The 23,643-nt window shown below is 38.2% G+C and overlaps 1 protein-coding gene across 1 annotated transcript in view; it reads right to left on the bottom strand.

Annotated features, from left to right (window-relative positions):
• Positions 1–23,643, bottom strand: part of TRPC4 (transient receptor potential cation channel subfamily C member 4) — a 131,877-nt gene that overhangs the window by 78,404 nt on the left and 29,830 nt on the right. Inside the window, exon 2 of the mRNA XM_054628032.2 lies at positions 2,837–3,241. Within this exon, the coding sequence (XP_054484007.1) occupies positions 2,837–3,214 (378 nt within the window). The 5' untranslated portion in view covers positions 3,215–3,241. The remainder of the gene's footprint in view (positions 1–2,836; positions 3,242–23,643) is intronic.

Below are 23,643 nucleotides of genomic sequence, written 5' to 3'. Positions count from 1 at the left end.
AGGTGTTTTTCTTTCTATTATTAACTGTCTTCTGTAGAAATAAAACTTTTCATCAGGGACCAAAAAAAAAAAAAAACCAGCAAAAAAGGGTTGACCTCACTGAATCGATGGCAAAACTTCCACTAACTTCAAGGGGCCAGGATTTTACCACACGTGACCACACATTCCCTTTTTCAAAGAAGGAAAACCAAACAGCCAAAGATATCATGTTACTAAAAGCACAGAGTCTGAAAATGAATCATTGTCTAAACAATATATCAAATATTTACAAACACCAGTAATCAAAAAGTAGAGTTGTAATTTGAAATAGTTTCTAAAGAAACTTGAAGGGGGAAAACAACTTGAAGGAAGAAAAAATATATAATAGAAGTACATAATTCTGAGTATTCAGCTTTTATCTCTTTATTGCATTGGAATGATTTTTCAGCCAAAAGGTACTTTTTTATTATACTAAATTCATTGTGGCATTAGTGCAAAAATGCCATTGGCATTTACATCCTCTTCAGCATGCCATGTTCCTAAAAATGAACCAGTGTGATTATCAGTGTATTATTACACACCTGACACCCATAGAAGCTTAATTGTTGTTGGGATCCCCAGGGCATACAACAGTGAACATGTGTAAGCAACCTAACAGTTAAGGAGCCATTTTTATAAGCACTGGCTTGCATTCAGTGCTTGCAGAGGCAACGGGCAAACCTAGACTTAAACTGACACAAAAGGAGATGTCTCTGTTCAAATGATTCATTATTCTTCTTCACACTTTACAGTAAGACCCCCAGCAAGTCCAACCAGGGAAACCAAGAAAGCATAGCAGGAGCAGCACTCTTCACTCCAACCAGCAGTGGACTCTGGCACTGAAACAACATGGTTAAGCTTCAGCACAGAGAAGGATCCTCTAGACCGGAGCAAAGCAGTTTGTGAATAATTTAACATGGTAGTATTCACACAAAAAGTAAGCTTATCTTTTGTCTGCTACAGCATGATGCTCACTAATACAAGTTTGACTGTTTATATTCAAGCATTTTCATTACAGCAGCTGTGGCCCAGACAAAAATGTAGCCCTGAAAGTCTAAAGAACAGCCTGAAATTTAGGCAGCTCTTGTAAGGTGAATTTCTAGACTCCCAAGGTCAAAAAGTGATTTATGATGTCTTAAAACAAGTAACTGATAAAGACTGCAGGAGGAGCTCTCCAGGGATCTCCATTTTTTTCCATTGCCAAGGGGAGCCCAGGGAGCCAGACCAGAGATGAGACACACCTTTGGATGGCTACCATCACATGGCATGAACTCTACCCTGCCAATGGCAACTTCCACTGTAGAGGCTGCATAATGGAGACACAGGGGTTTTAACTGGTTTGGGATGGGGCTGTGCACTGATCCTTCAGGCTCCTGGTACACTGCACTGAGAAATTCCTATGCACTGTATCCTCATCTGCACTATCAGTTTAGGAATCATGAAATGAGACAAACATCATGTGAATATAGTTTTCTTCCCCTTCTCTGACATAAATCTGTTGTCATTTTACAGGAGCTCTGCTTTTACTATCTAGAAGAAAAGGCAGGCACACACATTTGCAGGAAGACCTAGTATCTCTTTCTTTCTATAACAAAGGAGCGTAGAATTAATGTTATTTTATCAGCAAAAATTATACTTTTTACCTATTATCTGCAATTCTATCCATGGCAAGTATATTATACTGTAATTTAAGTATATTACATGTATTATCTGTAAAAGGGCTGTAATAATTTCAACGTACTATTCATTGAAATACACTAATAGAGTACCTATAACACAAGAAAGCTGAAATTGATGAAAATAGAGTACAATAGTATAACTACTTTTGAGGTTTCTCTTCCTAGAAGAAAGACTCCTAGGAATATCAGAATGTATGGGCTATGTTATCCTGTTTCCACTATTTTCTTAAAATTAGAAAGATTTGCAAGAGGCTAGATATTTCCCAGAGAGGTCTCAAAGCAGTTCAAGGGAAAGCAGAGTAGGTATCAGATCATGAATGAGACTATATGTAATGATTTTTTCCTTTGAGAAAAGACAGGGAGAAAGGGAGAGAAGTTTGTATTTTTTAAATTGTACTTCATAGGATGGATGACTACTTGAGACAGGACTGAAGTTCTGATGAACTGGGTTGTGTCCACCAGTTTTCTCTCTGAGTTGGGATATCATGATCTCTACATGGATGGGCTAAAACATTCATTGACTTATATGGGAGTTTCATAATTGATTCAAAGGGACTACATATTTCCACTACTATTCTCTTTGGAATTATTTGTTTCTTTGAATGATTGAAGATTTCCCAGCCATATCTGCAGGAATAATATTATGATTATACAGAGGGGAGTTATGAGAAAGACAAAGAGAGACTTTTAACCAAGGCCTGTAGCAACAGGAAAAAAGGCAATAGTTTTAAACTGAAAGAGGGTAGGTTTAGAATGGACAGAAGGAAGACATTTTTTTATAATTAGGGTGGTGAGACACAGGATAAGGCGGCCCAGAGAAGTTCAGGGTGTCCTGTCCCTGGAACTGTTCAAGGTCAGATTGGATGGAGCTTTGAGCAACCCTGTTTAAGGAAAGATATGTCTGCCCATGGCAGGATGTTGGAACTAGACTTGAAGGTCCTTCCGAGTCAAAACAATTTCTGACTGTATGATGTATAAACATAGTTGAATACAATGCATTCAGTATCAAAGTAATTAATTTTCTGATTTTAAGTACTGCACTCAAGGATGATGTTTTGTTTTTCTTTTTCTTACCCCCTTTGCACAATTCTTCCCTTTACATTAGACCAGACTATAAACTCAGAAGATCCTGCACGTACCTGCTTCTCTCCACTGGGTTTCTTGTGATTTAACAGCAGCTCCACGGCTCCAACCACCTCCTTCCGTATGGCATGCAACAGAGCATCTCCCACATACACGTTAAAACTTAAGAGCAGCTCAATGAGCTCAAGGTTCTCATTTTCAATTGCAATTAGGAGTGCAGTTCTGCCCAGGGGATCAATGCAGTTAATATTGATCTTGAAATAAATTTCTGCCTCCTCCAAGGCTTTCTTTACACTGGCATAATCTCCTTTCTCCACAGCATTCAGGTAGGCCTTCTCTGAATGAGACAGTTCGGATTCTGCCCGCACAATGCGAAGAGGGATTCGGTCTCTGTAGGGAGCATTGACGCTTCTTTTGTAGTAGAACTGGGCCATATTTTATGCCATTCTAATACTTTGTCTCTGCAACATGAAAATAAGGATAAAATCAGTAATTGAGCTTGGGGTATGGGGCACCAAATTAATATTTGCTCTATATACATATTTAAAACTCATATTAGAAAGCAATGTTGAAACATTTTTTATCAATAGAACATGTAAGCAAAAGCGGAAACCAAAACACTGCTTATTTGTAACTTACCAAGTAAAAGCATATCTGTCAGAATACCATTTGACCCTTTGCCTTTTTTAAATCTGTGGCAAACAAGAAATTTTATGGTACAACATAGTTTATCACCAGAAGTTGCTCCACTTCATCCTTAATTTCTTCATTCAGTTCTGCAAAGACTTAAAGAGCACAGTCACCTGTCTCAAACACTGTAAAGTCCACAGAAAGATTTTGCCATGGAAAAAGGAGAGCAGGTAGTGACAGGATGGTGACCACCCCAAATCTGACAGAGGAGAGTTCTGGTTAGCACATCCTGGTAGGTGCATCCAGACAAAAAATTCCCAATGCAGCAAACTGTGTAGAGAAGCAACTGCTCATACACATATGAATGGTCAAATGAAGATCACCCCAAGTTATGAGAAAGATGGCATCTATGACCACCAATGATCACCAAAACCTCCCTCTACCCTTCAAATATCCCTCTGCCGGTAACTTGAACTTGGACTGTAAGATAAACCACTACTGCAGGGACTTGAGATAAGTTAAAGGTGGTACTATTGTCCAAGTGTAGTCTCAGACCTAGGGAGAGATTAACAAATCCTGGGGAAAAGAATGCATCACTGATAATGGACAAAGAATGTAGAATTTACAGGCCACAAGGAAAGGCAATTCAAAAACTGTGTTGAATTCAGCTTCGATTGGGTAAAAGGTAATTCCGATGGAGAGATCTTCTCTGACATCCTACAACAACTTGTGTGTTGCTTGAGGATTGTGTGTGGACAACTAAATACAGTTTCTACCTCTTTACATCTAGTCCTGCTCAAATACCCTGACTTTTCTGTGACAGGCACAGACTGCACAGCTCAGTGGTGAGCTTCCCTACTAAGATTTTGATTCAATCTCATATGCTATTAGAAAAACATTCACATAAAATGTTTTTCTAACCAGAGCTCACTAACTTATAAATTAAAACTCAGAACCTAAAAGGAAAAACAAAATCCATAGGAGATAAATTTCCAAGGACTGGTAGATAATAGTCACAGTTTTGATTCTGAACTACTCAGTTCTAAACTAGAACTAATACTGAAACATAGCAGCAATAAAACAACTCTAAAGTCTTACATATAGTAAAGCATATGGTGTCTATGGTTTTATTCTGTGTACTTTATTCAAGGATACTTTATTCAAGGACTTTGCAAAAAAAATTTGTTATAACAAAATTATTTTTCCTGGTTCTATCTTCCATCTGGGGAAAAAAAAAAGAAAAAAAAAAGGGAAAGAGGAAAGTGGGAAGAGAAAAAAATTGACCTCAAAGAACAAGGTCGACAAAAAATATTTCCCTCTGCTGTTCAACTGGAGGTTGAACACCTTATTAGAGGAAGAACTGTAGCTTCTTGTAATTTTTTCAATTGATAATGCAAGCTGCATTAACTTGCTGCTTTTTACTCCACTTTTTTCAGTCATTAAAACAAAATCTCTGTTGAGATTCTATAGCAAGCTATAATGCATATTTTTATTATTGTGAGGTTTTCATTCACCAAAAAAAAAGTCACTTAACATAGTGAGGAATATAGTAATTATTCTGCTCCCCCTTTTCTTAAGTAGTGTAATGAGAGATATGTAAAGGCTGTTACTAAGTTGTTTTCTTTGTTTTCCAGAGCAGATCAACATGGCTTGACATAGGCAGGAGAAGATAAAGAAGATATGGGAGAGACAACTCTCTGCCACATCCATATACAGGAGCTGAGGAATTGCCAACCTTTGCAAGATGTTTCCCAGCTCTCCCTACAGAATGGTATCAGCCTACAGTCTGGACTACTAGAGGTTGCCCAGTCTGTGGATTATGTTCTGTTAATCTCACTCTAAGTAAAATAAAGCTCATATCCATTGCACAGTTTTGTACCCCTGGAACAGATATCAGCTTCTTAATGCACTGTATTTTTTCAATTTGCTTTTCATTCTTTCATTTCAAAACTGCAAGTTCAATTCAAGGGAGGTGAAAATTTTAATGTTCAGATCAAAATTAAGAGACATAAATATAGTTCACAAGAAGGTATCTGCAAGAAATGTGGACTGTCATATTCCATGGACAGCCACAGACACTTTGAGTTTCACAGTCCCGTTCCCAAACTCAAGCAGATTGGGTGCTGGATGTGAAGGGCATCCTGCCTGACTCCAGCTGCCACCTGACAAAGACTTAGGTCTCAACACAGGCTCTATTTCATATCTGTCAGGCAGATGTCAAGTTAACCCACAACAATGCACACACAGGATCCAGTTTTTTACTATTTACAGAGTTCCCCAAGACCCCTGAAGAAAACAGAGGGACTGCAACTGGGGGGTTAATGCTAAAGGCTTCTCTCTCTTGAAAGCACATGAATAAAAAGATCATTGTCTCCACATTTATTGTGAGAAAAACCATGGATTAACTTGTATCAATGAAACTGGGCATCAGAGATGTTTATTGTAGATGAAGAGTACAGTCACCTACAGATGGGATCTATCATGATTTAATGAGAATGATTTGGGGGTTTCTTGTTTCTTTGTTTTTATTTTAAGTCTGATGAAGATCTTTTGCTGCTTCACTGTAAGCCATGAGGAAAATACTTGTTGGAACTTTTTTTGTTTACCTTTTCATGATTCTTGAGTAGATCTAAATTTAATTTGTCTCTTTTAGAAGAGACATATTAAACACACATTTTCATTCTTTTAAATAGCTGCACCCCACTAATCTCTATTTGTTGCCTGTACCAATTCTTGAAAATAATTACCCATAAATAAGGTTTTGTTTTAAGTAAAAGTCTATGTTTACATGCAATTAGAGACTAGAGATTGATTGCTGATACAGGATGGTCCTGGAGGGTGATACAAACATCAAAGATAATGGTTCCATGGCTGTTTACAAAAAAAAAAAAAAACCTGTTTATAATTTTATCTACAGGTAGATAGTGTTGTGTAACAACTGTTACTGTGCTGTCACATATAAATGCATGCATATGACATTTACATGGAGCTGTAAGACCTAGAAAGAAACCAGCAGCAGTACAAAAGTTTCCAATTGCTTTGAACATCTCTGCAGGAAGAGGTCAAAATCACAGGGCCAGTGCAAGAAGAATGAAAGAAAAAACGTTATGGTACAAACTTATGGAAAGTGTAATAATAGTTTCTACAGAGTTCATATACCTGACACATAATAAAAATACTTCAGAGAAGAAATGAAGACAAAATAACTTTATACGGTGCTTCCCGCTGTGCAATGGAAATACCAGCAGCACCTGAGCAGGAGAAATAGATTAAAAAAAGGAAATCATAATACTTTGACAAAATAGTGATTCTTTTGAGAAAACATTTTTTTCTTAACAGTCAGGTTTTTTTGCACCTGCTACAGACCACTATTTCAAATTACGTGGGACTGTTTCTTTCATATGTTGTTTTTCATGGAGGAATGGTAACATTCCACCTTCTTTGCAAACCTTTACCATTTCCACTCTACCATTATTTAATAATTGCATATGTCCTTAGAAAAGTTGATGTTATTAATTTTGATAGTCCTAAATAAATAATTGGATTTTTTTTCTGCTGCTGTATCCTTGTGTATATGTACATATACATGCATATTTTAACCACAGGCACACAGATATTTCCCCTTTAAAGCTCAAGAAAAACTGCAATCAGATTTCCTTGGCATTTATTCGACCATATTTGCTTCCTTTACATATATGATCATATCCTCCCTATTTTTCCAGAGGACACTGACTTGCACTTACTTTGCTTGCTGCCCCTACCCCAAAACCAGGTGTGAGAGGGAAATTGGCGTGAGCCATCAGCAGGCACCAAGGGCCTCAGTGACAAGCCACTCGTATCACTGCTCACAGATGTACTGCAAACCTTCCAGAGACAGAGAGAGACCCCAGTGAGGACACATTTCCTTCAGCAGATGGGAAGTGGGAGTGATACAGATATGCTTGTTAGTATCCACATGTGCAGCTTCTGAAATCCTCACTGACGCAACCCTTCTAAAGACACTCTATTTCCAACACTGACCACTGTTACACTTACTATAGAATTACAGTATATATAGATAGATAAATATAGCATTATCCTATATAGCTTCTTCTATATAACCAAAGCACTTCTGATTTTGCTCATGAGTTTGTTTTTCAGACTATTTGCATTAAAAAAAAAAGCAAAAGTGAAACTTCACATGTAACTATGGCATCACCCTGCTCAGAACCCGAACGTTTATGACAAGTGAATAACATGCTGATTTCTCTGATCTTCTGAAACTATTTTATATGCACTTTTCATGGCAAAGTAAAGTTTCTGACATTTTTTAGGTTGATGAAAGTATGACATTTTTCCTTCTAAAATAGATCTGTGACATACCAGCTTTAATCTGACACAGAACGCTATATGATACACAGTAAAAATGATGTTCAAAGAGAATTTTGGAAAGTAAGACTAGCTCTGATAAATCCCAGTCCAAATGAAGCATAAAGTTTCTTCTCTGTCAGTCACCAGAACAGACTGTTTCATTTCAACAAGAACAAAAGAAATGCAGATAAGCCTTTGATTTCTGAACCCAGCATTAGTCCAGATACTGCCTTATAACCAAATGCCTAGACAGCAACTTTAACATGCTCTAGCACTGGGGTCAACTGGATAGGCTGCGTCCATACTGTTAAACATACTTCACCCCAAAACAGGTCAGCTGAATGAGAACTGTCTTCTGGGGATAATTTGGGGTCCAGGGTAACTCCTACACTGTGCCTGGAAAGTGTGTAGGAAGATAGAATTGTATTGAGCCAGCAGTTGGGCTGATTCCAGGGACTGCTCGAACAACTTTGGCTGCAGGTGATGGAGTTTCACTGATCGTGCCTGCCTTCTAGCACTGTTTATTTTACAACTGTTATAGCTGGCAATACAGTATGTAGGGTCCTTACCTGAAAGGAATTTTTCATTGTTAGAACTACAGTTCAGATTTGAAAGCTGACAATAGCAAAAGTAGCAATTTGAAATTTAAAATTTAACACTGATTCACACATGCAGGACATAAACTGAATAACTCAGTATGGTGCACGTTCCCTATAAGACTGCTAATTTGGAAAAGAGCTAAACCTCTTCGTTTTGCTCTGGTCTAAAATGCCTCATAATCAAAGTTTCAGTAAAGCAAAGAACATGACCTAGTATACAGGTGTAGTGGATGATGGGAAGCAGGCTGCCATGTCATCTGCTTACAGCTGTCCTGGCTTTACAGTCAGGAAGGCAGGACATCAGCTACAAAGAACAACTTTAAGGTACAATGTTATATGGTGGATTAAACACCACCAGCATTTTATATCAGCATCTTAAGAGAACAAGACCTAGGAAAGTCTGAGTCTGAGACACTGAATGTGTAAACCTTTCATGATGTGACACAGACTACTTACTTTGATGTTTTTTTGTAAAAGACAGGATGCAATTTCATAGCATTGTTTGGGGGGGCGGCGGTTAAAGCATGGTCCTTCATATATAGCATAAAGATGGTCTATAAGTTTACTTAATGCCAGATGGGAGGAAACTTTTACCTTCTAGGGCTGATGTTACACCAAATATTAGTTGACAATGATAGATTCTTATAACAGTGACCTTTAAAGTCTACAAGACTACTATCAGACTGGAGTTTGAGAAATATCAAAATAGAAATAAAAGACCATTGAGAGACATTAGAAATTATTACCAGATCTTAGAGGGGTAGGATGATTTGGGGTCAAGCATACAGTACTGCAAATCTGCATATTTCTTAAAAGAAGAGATATTCAAGAACTTGGTTCTTCAAATACACTTAAAACTAAGCTTAATTTCATTTACCCTGTGGGCAAAAATCTGATAGCTCACTCATGAGGAAAAAAAAGAGCATCATTAGGTCACAGAAGTATCATTAGAGGACAATATTAAATTAGTTCATCTTCCCACTTTATTTAAACTAGAAAAAGGTACTCTTCAGAAAAATACGAGATGCACGGTTACCTCTTGCTGATGGGTAGCAGTAGGCAAATGTCCTCAGGAATCCGTGGGAATGACCTTGAAGCTTGAACTATTTGTTCTTGCCCAGAGGGAAATAGTGACGTGTTTAAACCTGCCACCAGAGCAAAGGAGAGAAAAACTGCTTGCCCCTGACTGACGTGAACTTGTTCTTTGAAATGATGGAGCATGAAAGATGCAAGTCCAGCCTACATGCAGTAGGCAGCCAGTTTAGGGTGGGAAGGACAGGGAAGGCAATAACACAGATAATGATCTTAATGAGTGACTGCAACATCCAGTTGAGTCGACCTTCCTGTCTCCTTGGCTGGTGTTATCCTCCGGGGTAAATTCAAGGAGCTCTCCAAAACAGTTTCAAGATAAAAGTACTTCAGTGTCATCTAGCTACACAGAAGGCTGCCTTCCAGCATTTCCAACAGTAGCACTGACCTAATGCCCTGTGGATGTGATCCTGCAGCAGCCACACAGCACAGCAACATTTCTCAGGGGACACAGGGAGTGGGCTGTCCCTGCTCATGGAAAGGGTGGGTGGTCTTTCTCCAAATGAGAAGAGGATGGGAGAAGAAGCCTGTAAACAATCTGTTGAGAAAAGGGTTGGGCAGAAAAGGTCTGACTGAGCAAGTTCACTTGAGGAGGAAAGAAGAGAGGATCCAGATTAGGTTGGGAAATACAGGACAGGAGCATTACTTGTGGGAATTATGCTACAAGTAGCAGTGACTTTTCTGAGTTTCAGGGTATGTTTTCAAACAGAACCACATGTCTTGAAATGCTTCCTATGATGAAGTACAAGGCAGCATGCACTTTGTCCAGAAAAGGGAGAGTTTGGGCAGACTGCCCAAATACTTTTAGTAAAGACTTGCTAATAAAAACACTCCTCTGTGGGTCCATTTTCAGATGTACAAGCTAAGCCAGCCTGAGGATAAGTTAAAACACTTTTCAAGTATTTAGGACCAACAGAGAGCCAGCTGTGAAGAGATTTGTGTTCATACATATATCCTCACATAAGCATTTTAGTACTGGCTGCTGCCCTCAGAGTGTTATGTGTATTTTGTGGGGAGCCTTGAATAAGGCTGAACTTAAAAAAAAAACCCAACAAAATAAATAAAGGCTAGTTAAGGAAAACTGTTCAAGTTTTGGAATTTATTGGTCTTTTTCCAGCCATATCCTTTGTGGTTCTGCCCTCACACTGCTTAGGGACACTTGAGTTGGTGTATTTTAATAATTTTACTAGAAGACTTCATGAAAATAAAATCAGGAAAATTTATTATCTAAGCTCACCTACCATAGTAATCCAAAAACTCAAGTAAAAAGAATTATAATGTTCAATTAAATGGAAATCAAACTGACATCAAAGCAAAACATTTAAACTCAATAGCAAAGAATTTAGTTAGTTAGACAATACAAAATATATTTATACAAGTCTATAAGAAGATGATCACCTATTGGTAATAAACCCTAATGAAAGAATTTAATTGAAATCAGTCAAATGTATAATTTGTTTGGTTAACTTGTCTAACAGTGATACTATTTACTATCTGGATCAAAGCCTGACAAAAATAATAGTATTTTTTTTCCTCAAGAAGTTGTACACTTATGTGATGACTAACCCCTTCCTGCCCTTGTAGCAATAAAGACTTCAAAGTGACAAGCCCTATTTGCCAGAAGTCATAAAATGACAGTTTCATGTCACTCAGGACCTTTAAATGTATAGCACAGAACATGCCCTAATGAATAACTTGACAAGGTATTATATAAAGCTTCTAAAATCCAGAATAACAGTTCCTTCCAGAAATTCGCCTGCATGGCCACATTGTCATTTCTACATATGCCCAAATAACAATTCAGGATTAAAAGTCTCCGGCTAAATTCCAACAAGAGTGAAAGATATAAATAGTAACAATAAGAGAACTCTCATTGCTAGGGAGTGATGGCACCAGAAAGCTGTCATGTGGATTCCCTGGCTGACAAAAACATGTCTATTACAGTACTCTGTAGATCTGTGACCCAGCAGCAATTATGTGAGACTGGTAATAGTTCAAATACTTTGAGCACCCTTCAGGAAGTTTGTATATTCTTGTGTGGGAGAATGTCAGAAGAAGGTACATCACTGCATTACAACATAAAAACTTTAAAAATAGATCACCTGAAAATCTGAACAACAAATCTATCTCCTCAATACTTGAACTTTCTGAAGGATTATATAATGTCTCTTCTCCTCAATAATGAAATCTGCTCCCAGGCATATAATAATTTCAGCATCTTATTCATAGAAAAAATACATTTGACTGATAAGAAAATAGGAAATAATTGATACAGAAAACTTTCACTGTGAAAAATGCATCTTGTCAAAATTTTCAACTGGCAGAAGATTAATTCTGCACTCTTTTAGTCAAGGTTTTTACTCATCTACTTTAAAAAATAATCATCCAGATTTATGTCTGGAAATAGCAAGTAAACAACTTCATTTTGAAGCACCTGTGTTATGCTTTCTTCATCTTAAGCCAGAGTGTATAAGTTCATCTAAACACAAGCCAGCCTAACTTGGATTCTCATTGTAGGAATAACTCCTTGGCAAGACAACCAAATAAAAGCTGAAGAGAACAGCAAGTAACATTAATATTTCAGGAAAATGACAGTTGATAATCAGAAACCCTTTGAAACAATATTTTAACTATCAAGACGCTCAGATGTTATGAGAGATTCACAAACTTAAGGATTACTATAAGTACCTCATCTGAATTCTGACATAAGGCAGGTTGAGGGAAAATCAGCATGGCTTCCTGGTCCTGAAAAACCTGAACTGCAAAAGGCTTCCTGAGCTACCAAATCCAGCCTCTCACACAGGCAACTTTCACCAACAATCTGACTCTGTAAAGATCAGACTCCTTTTCAGAGGCAGCTGGGATCCCCCTGCTTGACCCACTGTTACTGTGAGTGGTGGTGGACAGACTCATTCCTCCAGCATGACAACTGCCTCAGTCCTAAATAATGTTCAGCTGTTAAGGACTGCTGACAGGATTATCCTTCTTCCAGCATAGCTGGAGAAAAAGCTATCCCTCTTCAGACTTCATTTGGCCAGGCTGCATAAATATGTTTCCTTTACAACTCCGGCCTATTCCTTGCACATTGGTGCCACCTGAAACACCCCAGGATGCTGTATCTGTCCCCAGTTGCCCTCCTGAAAAGGAACAGGTCCCCTCTAGCTCTTATGTCACACCCCAAACCCTGGTAGCCTCAGGTATTTAACTAGAAATAGATATCTCCAAGTGGTCAGCTGAACTGGACCTTCAGACTCCTTCTGTGTTTGCACTACTCCTTTGCCACACCACTTTTTTTGAGTGATCAAAGTGTGCTTTTTACTCCAAGATACACTTTCCTGCTTTGTATGATTTCAATAATTCTCCATCTCATGCTTGGATATTTTACTTGATTAAGTTCCAGACCTACAATCACCTTGTTCAAGACTGCATCATAATCATCAACCTTTAATCTGCTGATAACCCATGCTCTTCTTTTCCTCAGCTGTTTTAAGTCAAAAAAAAAATCTGATAAAAGAAAAAAAAATCCTTTTTCAAAATTATTCTGTAAACACTCATGTAATTTGCACTTTTAGCTAGATTAGAATAACCTTTTGTACTCTGCTTCCTGCAATAGTGGAATAACTGGTCTCAAGGGCAAAGCAAAAGAAAGCTCATAAGGCATGTACCTAATTCTGCAATGATGCATATATATAAGAACTTCTCTTCTTCCAGTAATTATCTTCCTCCCCAGAGCATGAGCTTTAGTCAGTTTTCTCTACTTAGATGTATCACACAGGTCTCTGCTTCTGTTTGTTAGTAGTCAGTAAGTCTTTGACTCCATGACCCCTTGTAGTAAAAAATGTCAAATGTTCCCTGTGAACATCATGAACTTTGTATTGGAAATTTGTTCTAAATATACCCACAACCATTTTATTTTATAAAATAGGTGGAATATAAATATGAGCATTTCCTTCCTTCCTTCCTTCCTTCCTTCCTTCCTTCCTTCCTTCCTTCCTTCCTTCCTTCCTTCCTTCCTTCCTTCCTTCCTTCCTTCCTTCCTTCCTTCCATTTGCCAATAAGGCAAAAACAAAGGCAATTATTAAGTGGCTGAAAAGAGAAGTTTTTACTGTTTACTCTTCTTTCCAAGTGAGTTGAATGACACCCACAACTGCCTCTTACTAGTGAATATAAGAGGTAAACATTTTAGATATTAACCACATCCAGTAGTGCTGTACCTCGATGCAACTTACGTAAATTTAGACAGCCTACTAAGGTTTCTAAGTTGGAATGTATTTGTCTTGATCTCTTTCTAGAACTAGCAGAAAAAGAGGAGGAAAATCCTGCTGCAAGGAATTCAATCAAATTTCCATTTCTTTCTTTTGACTGACACAGCTGGGTATGAATCTTGGCCTGAGCATGTGCATTTGAAGAATTCTCTGAACGAAAGATGTTCAGAAAGTTCATTTTGAAAAAGAACCCCTGAAAATAAGAAATTGCTTTTGGTCAAAACCAAATGAACACAAATATACAAAGGAAGACAGACCCTACCCTGATTAGAAAGATCAGGAAAGCTCCTGATATGCAGGTGTCTGTCACTGTTGTAAGCCAGATACAGCAATAATGCCAGTTATGCCTGCAATAATGCAGATTATGAGACAAATTTGTTTTGGAAAGGTGTCCCTTTGCAGGAAACTTATTTCTTACTCTAATACCCTTTTAAGTAAGAATACAAATACTGGCACATAAGGGAGTGCACCATGAGTTGTGGCACATGTTCCCTTTCAGATGCTATGCTGTGTAACAACATATCAAACCACTGCTAGCCACTAGAAATCTCATTAAATGTCCAGAGATATTAAAGAAGATCACAGATATTCTAGGGGTATATATGTACAATTCACTATAACTGGCAAGGGAAGTAATACGTACTTTTCCTTGAAACTGGTTGTCTGAGAGATGAAACTGACCCCAAGCTACACAAAGAAGTTGAGCTTCAAATAGATATGAGGAAGCTGTGAACATTATTCATCATTGTGCAGGTGTATCCTAGACTCTCTGTGATCCCCAGCATGCTGACACTGCAGTTACACACTGAGTGTAGGAATTCCTTCCAAACTCAGGTGCTAGTGATGGAGCTTCCATTGCAATTCTGTTTTTTCTTCCAAAGATGAGAGTATATACAAAGCTGAGCATAACCCAAAGATAAAACCAGCTGCTAGTAACAAGGCCATGTACTTCTAGTAACCAATGTTGATGTTATGGTTTGAAAGTAGTTATTTTATTGGCTCCATGCATCTACTAGAGTATCATTGTAAAATACACTGTTTAAAATACTAATTTTCTGTCTAAAACTACTTATAGTTGATACTCTAGCAGACGCATAGAATCAAAAACAATGCTTGAAATCTAACAATGACTCTGTTAGAAATTCAATGCACAGGGGATGCATTAACTAAATAAGCAACAGGTTATTCTGGCCTGACAGTAACATCTTTTCTGAAAGAACAGCCTAGCACACATTCTTAGAGCAACATCCCCTCCAGCCATTGCTTCCCTGCCGCTGAAGTTGTGTCCTCACAGGGACCTCCACTGCTGCCTGTGGTCCATACTGCCCCCCAGGGCTCACACCACCTGCCAGGCCACCCACAGCCAGCTGTGCTGGACACTGCTCACTGCTGAAGTGGGTTAGGGCCCTGATGTTCTAGCCACTACAAACACCAGCAGTTTCTATTCAAGGAAATCTAAAATTATGGCATTCTTTCCATTGGGAGTTACAGATTCAGACATGCAATAACCCTTAACAAATAATCAGGAACTGTTAACATAACACCATCCATCATAAGAAGAGTTGATACTAGATACTATTTTACCAGTGCTCTGAGGAGAAAAGTCAGACAAACAACTGAAAATAATTCAATTTAAAATTAATTTTTGTGACTAGAAAGAAGAGTCCTTTTAGGAATGATTAAGAATCAAAATGTTCAAAGTGATTTTTTTTCTTACTGCAGCAAAATCTTCAGACTGTCAGATATCAGGGATAGAATGTTACTGAAATATGGATCCCTCAGTTCTCTACACTCACTGCTTGGGACAAGGGGGAAAATTAAATTGCCATTGGTACATAATGTGCTTGAGTGCTCACTTAACACTGGTTGTGTAAGGAGAAGCTGACTGAGGTTTAAATATTGTTCACAGTAACAATTTTCATAGAAAACAAGCTATTTGTTTTCCAGAGGTAGAACTGTTTCTAGACTAATCACACTCATTTGCTTAAATACTAAGACAAATGGGACTAATTCAAGGGTAGTATAATTTAGACATTGCCTTTACAGAGTAGTTCCAAAGCTCATTGCACAGTGGCATGTCAGTGAGAACTTAATCAAGCTAATTGTCTCAAAACATAAGGTCAACCTCAAGGTAGAAATACCAGCTGTTAATAAAACTCTTCTTCTCAGAAACAATTACTCAGTTTGACTGAACAAGAGTATCTGGATCCTGCATTTTACAGATACCAGTAAGAGTGAAAAATGTCCACCAGTTTTAGCATTTTGGCTTAATAACTTATGGGACCTGGCTAGAAAAAAAATTGTAACATAAAAACAAGAGATGGGCAGTGGATCACGCAGCAGAATGTGTCCATGGGAATATGGTAAATAACACAGAATTGAGAGTTACACCTAGTGGCAGTGGACCCTAAAAGTATACTCTCATTTATTTCTGAAAAGCAACCAACTGTTTGGATGAGAGCTGTGTCAAAGTGCTGTATATATTTGACAATCATTTACTGGCAAGTTTTTGGCAAGTTTTTGCTTTAGGCAATCTCATGTCCTTAGACTACTTCTTTTGGGAGAGTAAAACTGTGGGTGGCATTCAGTTCAGGGTTAAGACACCTACGTTAAATGTCTAAATGTAGATATTGGCATTTGAGATAAGTCCTCAAACTCCCTCTGTTGCCAGTGGATAACCAGGATGGGATTAGTTTTCTAAACAGAGAATGACCTTTAAGATATCCTACATGCCTGAGACATCCTTGGGAACTGACCAAATAGAAAATATCCTCCTTTGTCCACAGGTAGAATCCCAGAAGGCTGCCATATCAGATGTCACTTAGACACATGCCTTTTACCCAACTTCATCACAGCTTTAGTCAGTAAAAGTAACAGCACTTGCAAAGTGCTATGACTTGCCTTAGGGATCAACATGCCAGCCAGCTCCAAGAGGTCACCGACTGTTTTCTCACCCAGCACACTCATGGACACCTGCATGAATACCCTGTGTGGGCCTGGATACAAATCCCATATGGTGAGCAGAATTCAGTTCTGCTGAATATTGTCTGCAGGGCCACAAGATGATACATTGAGGCTACAGATATGATCTGGGTCAGGTGAAAGCCATGACAGGCAGGGAAAGGGCTGCCTCTAGGGAAGCTATCATCTGCCAGGCTACGCACTAGGAGGAGCCCAGGAGCACACAGAATTTAGATGTCTGCTGGGGAAGGAAGAATGGAGACCATCTGCTTTAAGGCAGCTGCACTACCAGGGGGTTGCTGTCAAGCTGCTCCCTGGCTGTGCAGTCTATAAAAAAGCCATGCACAGGGGCAGAGAGACAGAAAGGAGCATGTCTCTTCTTCCCATGGTGTCAGAAGGTCAGCAAAAACTGAGAATTCAAGGCTGCTGGCAACATTCAGCAATGGATGGGAGATGTCTGTGCAGCTTCACCTCATTGCCTGAGTGGAGTTTGCCATGCACTTTTTGCTACTAATAAAAAAATCAAGAATGTCTCCCATTAAATCAATATCTGAAGAGAAAATGAAGATATAAAGCATTAGCAGCCATCATTTGGCACAGATGAGGCTGTTGCAGGCACTGCTCCATTTTTGGGACAATCAAAGTTTTGCCTTGACACAAAGTGCTAACAGGCAACCAGGTGTTATCATCCCACAGCTTGATACCCTGTTACTCCACATTTGAGCAAACGTCAGAGCCCTTCTGGGCTGCCATCTGCTTATTTCCAATCTATGATATTTCGCTCACTACTTGCCCCAGTAGAGATATATATTGCTAGGGTTAAATCAGGGTTGCCAAGACTTCCCAATAATTTTCATAGATACATGATTATCATATCACATTAGAAAGGCAAAACAGCACAAAACATAAATGATGGACACATATGCATGTATTTCAGCACTAGGAGAGAATGTTTCACAGTCCAACACACTTCACGATTCAAAATGCTTTCCAGATATTTTGCTGGTATTTCACTTTGCTATCTCACACCCCATTACTTCTAATTATACTCAACCCTGACCTATTTAAGCAAATTTTGCTAACAGCCTGCTTATTGACAACCACTCATCTAAGTTGTTTTCCTCTATGATATCTATCAGCTAGAAAGATTTGGGGTGAACTTTATGTATATTTGCCTTTTGCTATGGGACAATGGGCAAAGCTTTCTACTGCAGTCACAACTTCTAGCTGTCACAATTTCAGGGGTGACAGCATCAGATAGCTTCAATATCATGTCTCATCCCTGAAGCAAGTCTTTATCCTAACCTTTTCCTTCAAGTTCTTCAACCAACTTATTTTATCCATACCTCTCCTCCAAAAAAACAAAAAAACCAAACCCCCTTTCCCCCCAAAAAATCCTGCCCCGCCAAACCCAAACCAGACTAAACCAAAAATAGGAAGTATAAAGGAAATTAAGCCAGATTTCTTGAGAACACTGTTAGTAGGCTATCTGCAAAGCTTCAATTTGTGTCAGGTGAGAAGGTAGAAGTGAGGAATTGAATTGGCTGGTGACCAGCTCTACTTCTACAAGTCCAGTCTGATTTGATGAGAGCAGATGAGCGACTGCTAAAATAGCTAATCTCTGCCACATTGCTTTTAACTGTGCAAAGCAAGGCTGATCAAGAGCAACCACCAAAGAGGAAGCAGGAGCAGGTGTACCTGTGCCTGTGTGACATGAGCCCTGCTGTCTCAGCTATATTCAGAAAACCACCTGCTACCACACAGATCTGCATGTGACAGAACCAAGGCATAAGGAAGGCATAGTCTGCTTATTGAGACTTGCTTTGTGCTCCCCAAAAGCATGTGCGAAACCTGAGTGGGTCACAACAGCACACTGGAGCTTGAGCATTATTTTTTCATGCTGTCATTCCTATAGGAATGGATAACACTGCATCTGCCTCAGCAAATATCACAGTGCAGTAGGAGCAGAGCTCCTTGCTGAGAACCCTGTACTTCAGGTGATGTACCTCAGATGAGCTCTATCCTGGTCCAGCAAGCTGAGCATTAGCAGCTGGAGTGTGGCAGGAACACACCTGGACTCAATGATCTGTCTTTGGATCTTGTACAGAAATCCAATCCACAGGCTCCAGGCCTCTCTGCAGTGCCAAACAAAGCTTGGTAGTACAGGGAAAAGCAGGAGGGAAAAATCACTTAAGAGGGTACTTTGATGTTATGATACTAGACTAATGTGGATGCATCTACAATAATTCAATCTCTTGTTTTCAGTTTAGAAACTTTTGTGCTGACATAAATTGCTCTGATCATGAAACACCTAAGAAAGCTCCCCCTATGCCACTGGTATTTGACAGAATTGCAGTTATTTCCAAGCATCCTGGTGGATGGTACATGGAGTTAATTTCTTTGGAAGATACATCTAACATATTCAAGGGAAGGGTTCAGTAACCTACATGACAGCATGAACTTTAGTGCATGACTAAGTTCTCTCTGTGTTGAGTCCCTCCCAACCCCAACCCAAACTGTTCTATAATTCTACAATTTAAACTCCACTTTGTGAAAAGACCCCCAACCCACCCCCTCACACTTCTTCACAGATCTAGAGGAAATTGTTCTTCAAGTAAGACACTCAGTCTTTCTCTTGAAAGTAAAAACATTATAATCCATTTTTTAAGAAAATTACCTAGGATCATTGCTTTCAAACTAGAAAAACGTTATTCTTGATGTTCATAGAATGGTTCAGTGTTCAGAGAACTTGGTCAAATCTTGAGCAAAGCATTCTGAGATTGTTTACAGACATATATTCTAATCCTAATGTTTTTCTGAAACATAATAGTTTTCATTATTCTTTCTGAATTTTGCCATCGAAAAAGAAATTCAAAACTGACAACAACAGGGAGAAGGGACAAGAGCATGATGACAAAAACTAGTGCTTAGAGCCTGAAAAGAGCCAGTTCTCAGTTCTGCATTCAGGACTGGCTAGAAATAAAGGCACAAGAGATAAAATAGACACTTTCTGGCAGGCCTTTCACCAAAGACAAAGTTAGGATCGTAACAGAGGATTGTAGTGAGAGTATGCTCAAATTTATTACATGGTCTACAAATTGAGAATATGAACTGAAAATTACAAAGTAATTTTTACTCTATCAACTTTTTGATTATCATTTGCCATAGCAAAATGTTGTTCTGCCAGTGCATAATGTTAATTTCGAACATTTATTAAAAAGAATTTAGACTTATGCTTTCTATGTATTTTATAGCACAGATAAAGTAAGCAGAATATGATAATTAAAAAAAGAAAAGTAATTCTATTTCGGATGATACTACGGACTTTAAAAATTATAGGTCTTAAACTCTATCCATGTTTTGTACTGACCTCAACAAGTCAAGAGTGATTTGTCTCCAGCTGCTTCTTTTTTTTTTTCCCTTCTTGATACAAAATAAACCTCTGCGGCTGCTTTTCTAATTTTGTAACAGTTATGTATCATGGACCAATGAGTGTAGAATACTATGGGCTTTTTAACTATTCTTCAGAAATTCTGCACGTCAACGTTGATAGTGAAATATTGCTACATCTAACAGGATGAAACAAAATTATTTTATAAATCTATGTGGAGAAGACTCCTAGGAACAATAGTTGAGAGATTTCCAATTGCTCATGTTCATCTGCAAGTCAGAACCACCTCTGCCATCCAGGAAATTGTGAGAGTTCCTTAATTAATTACCACCAGACCTTTTTAGAAGCAAATCTGCTTAACTGTTACCATTATGCTAAGTGTGAATAAAAATGCTTTGTATATTCTTTTTCTTAAGACAATGTTCTCCACACATCACCCAAAAATGCCTAAATAGAGCTACACTGTATTTTGAGACTATTTCTGATTATTACTAAAAGAAATCTATAAAAAGCTCCTCACATGAGAGAAAGCTTTGTTCTTCTCAAATCCTTGCTTCAGAAGACATGGCGATATGATAAATTGCAAAGATCATTTGGACTAAACACATCTTCATCATGGATGTTTCCTCTGAAAATACATTCATAGTACTTGGATCTTCTACTTGCATATTTTACAAAATGCAGGTGGAGAACAGAGACAAAGATGTCAGATAAAGGGGATCTGAGATATTTCCTGCTGCTTAAACAACCTTCAAAGTGAATCCTATTATGACTTTTTTAAATAGTTGGACTTTTGCAGAATAATCAAACTTCAAGGACTATTTCATCACACTTTCAATATGAAGTTAAAGGGAAAAGGCTGTCAAGTTGCAATAAGTTAATGTACTGCAAATAATTACCACGCCCATAACACCATCATTCTCTATCTTCAACAAATCAGTTGCCAAGTGCAAAGTTCTAAGCTTTTGTCAGTCAGCTGGTAAATAGTTCCAACTCCTTCACCCCAAGCTTATAAATAAAAAAAAAATGTTGCTAAAATAAGATGTACTGAATTACAACATCCACCATGGTCTAGCCAACAAACAAAATGTACCTCCTTACTTATATAATTGATTTTGTTGGAATGCCTAGAAGATAACACCTGAACCACAAAGCAACCATAGTGGCTGTTGTACAAGATCTTTTGGAATATAATAGAAAATGTAAGGAAAAGCAAACAGAACTACAAGTGCCCTGTATCACACACTCTGCCAGAAACCTGGAAAAAGGTGAGACACTTTTCTGTACTCTTCCTGCTCTCTGGACATTAATTCACACTCAAGTGTACCCAGGGCCACTGAGTTTAAGAGCATAACCAACTTATTGGTTAACATATTTCAACCAGAGTGAGAAGACATGGGCAAAGAAAAAAAATCTAACCATGAAAAGATGACAGTGTAATGCGTATCAGTAAGTTTGCAAGTGAAATGCATGAGAAACATATTAAAGTGACTAAGGGCAGTGGCTTCTCAAGTCAGACATAAAATGGGGCAATTGTGAAAGCTTCCCTTGTCCTGATACTATGTCTTGACTTGCACCACGACAGTCAGCTTCATCTTTGCCCACGACAGTGAGATCATCATTTCTAACTGGCATGTAAACTGTTGTGGAGGAATTCCTCCCACCTAAGTTTAGTTGTCTAAATTTAGTTGTCCACAGTAGTCTTAGTTAAATTTAGTTGATTAACTAAGGGGAGTCCTCCTGTACAGTTAGTGCAGTGAAGCAGGCTGCTACAGATTCCTCATATGTACATCTTATAGACACTTTCTTTAGGATCAGATTAATTCCTCCCAGAGACCTTGTGGGCTACAAGGGAGGCTGACACTGATTTGTTTGGATTTAGATGTGCGTAAATGAATTAGAAAGACTTTTAGTATGTCATCCAGAAAATGGATTTAGCCTACAAATTCTTTCCATGTGGGGCACATGAGTTAGGAAAAGCAGCAGGAGACAGTTTAATCATGTATTAAATGGTGTTTGGATAGATGGCAATTTAGATCTGTAGTACACATATTTATAGATTTAGAGTTGTCTTGCACAATGGAATTAATATTAACCTTTATAACAACTTCAACAATTATATTTGTAAAATAAAAAGTGTGGCATGCCCAGTTTTTACTTTTGATAAATTATTTGTAACTTAAAACTTAAATAAAATAGGTCTTAGTTTAATTCATCTTTTAAAGTAGTTACTGTGAACCTTGACACATTTTATCAGTTTTGTGAGACTGTAATATAGATTCTTCAAGAAAACTTTCTTTTTATCTTCAGCTATTATAAAATGAATTTCTATTAACAACTATGAGTGAAATGGCTCTGGAAACTTATTCCCTTTCTTGTTAGTTGAACATAATGTCCTTGGTACAACATGTAACCTAAAATTACAGCATCACCATAGGACAATGTCAGGCACGTTGAAGAACTCAGATCTAAAAGGGTACAATTCTTGGATTTTAAATCTTTCATTCATGCCACTGTGAAAGTCAGATGTCAATGTTTTGAGTTGGTTAAGGACCATGGAATGTTTTGCTTCTCAGCTTAGAATATTCTTCCCAAGCAGCCGCAGGGTTTGTTCTGGGGCCTAAATCAAGACTCAAAACATTCCACAACCCTTTGCCTTGTAAACTGAAACATCAACGTCTGCCCCACATATGACCCTTCCAGAAAGAGGGCACAGGGGATGAAACATCATTACAAGGGTTCTTACACATTATTTAGGAAGAGCCACCTTCCACCAACACAGAACTTTTAAATAATTAATTAGATTTTAAAGCCCCATACTTTTATTAATAGGGCTTTCAGCTAGCCCGGCTTAGAAAGAACGAATTCCAGATGTCAGGTTCTGCAAATTTTGCTTTTATTTTTGCAAATAATTTGGCCATGAGAGCAGCCAGAAAGCAGGATTCTCCAGACTCTCTGCTGCAATCAAGTGTGCACTACAGCTTTTAAAACCTGGTAAAGGGAAACTCTAATTTACAACCTTTAATTTCACATTATTTCATACAGTTTGTCCAGGACACTTATCTTATTGGAGACAGAAGAAATAAGTTGTTACTAGAAACAAATACTTCACTACTATTTCTACCACCATTTCCTGTTTTTAACAATTATATTTATCATTAGGCTTTGTACTTCAGATTGCTTATGTTCAGAACTATTTCTTTTCTATTTTTGGATCTGATCCTTCAGCACTAAACATTTCATTCCCACATCACTGCCTTAAAGAGACAGTAAGAACACATAGGAAACTACAAAAATAAATGTTTAGAAACAGCTAACCTTGCAGCATGTAACACAACCTCAACACCTCTAATATATCACAGCTTCTTCCTTGGGGATCCAAAAAAAGATCATGGTCAACCATGTGCCATGTATCCTTGACAATAAGCTGTGAAAACAGCTGCTTAGTACTTAGTCCACTGCATATTTCCTGTTTGGTTTTCAGCACAGAAAGCTCTTCCACAGACAGACAATTCATTGAGAGAAGCATCTACCTCTATTAAAGCAGGACAACACCACTATTGATTTTATGATGAAAT

The sequence above is a fragment of the Agelaius phoeniceus genome, chromosome 2 (assembly GCF_051311805.1).
Source record: "Agelaius phoeniceus isolate bAgePho1 chromosome 2, bAgePho1.hap1, whole genome shotgun sequence".
Taxonomy (NCBI): domain Eukaryota; kingdom Metazoa; phylum Chordata; class Aves; order Passeriformes; family Icteridae; genus Agelaius; species Agelaius phoeniceus.
The sequence above is the reverse complement of the archived record's forward strand: the minus strand, read 5'-3'. Positions and strand labels throughout refer to the sequence as shown.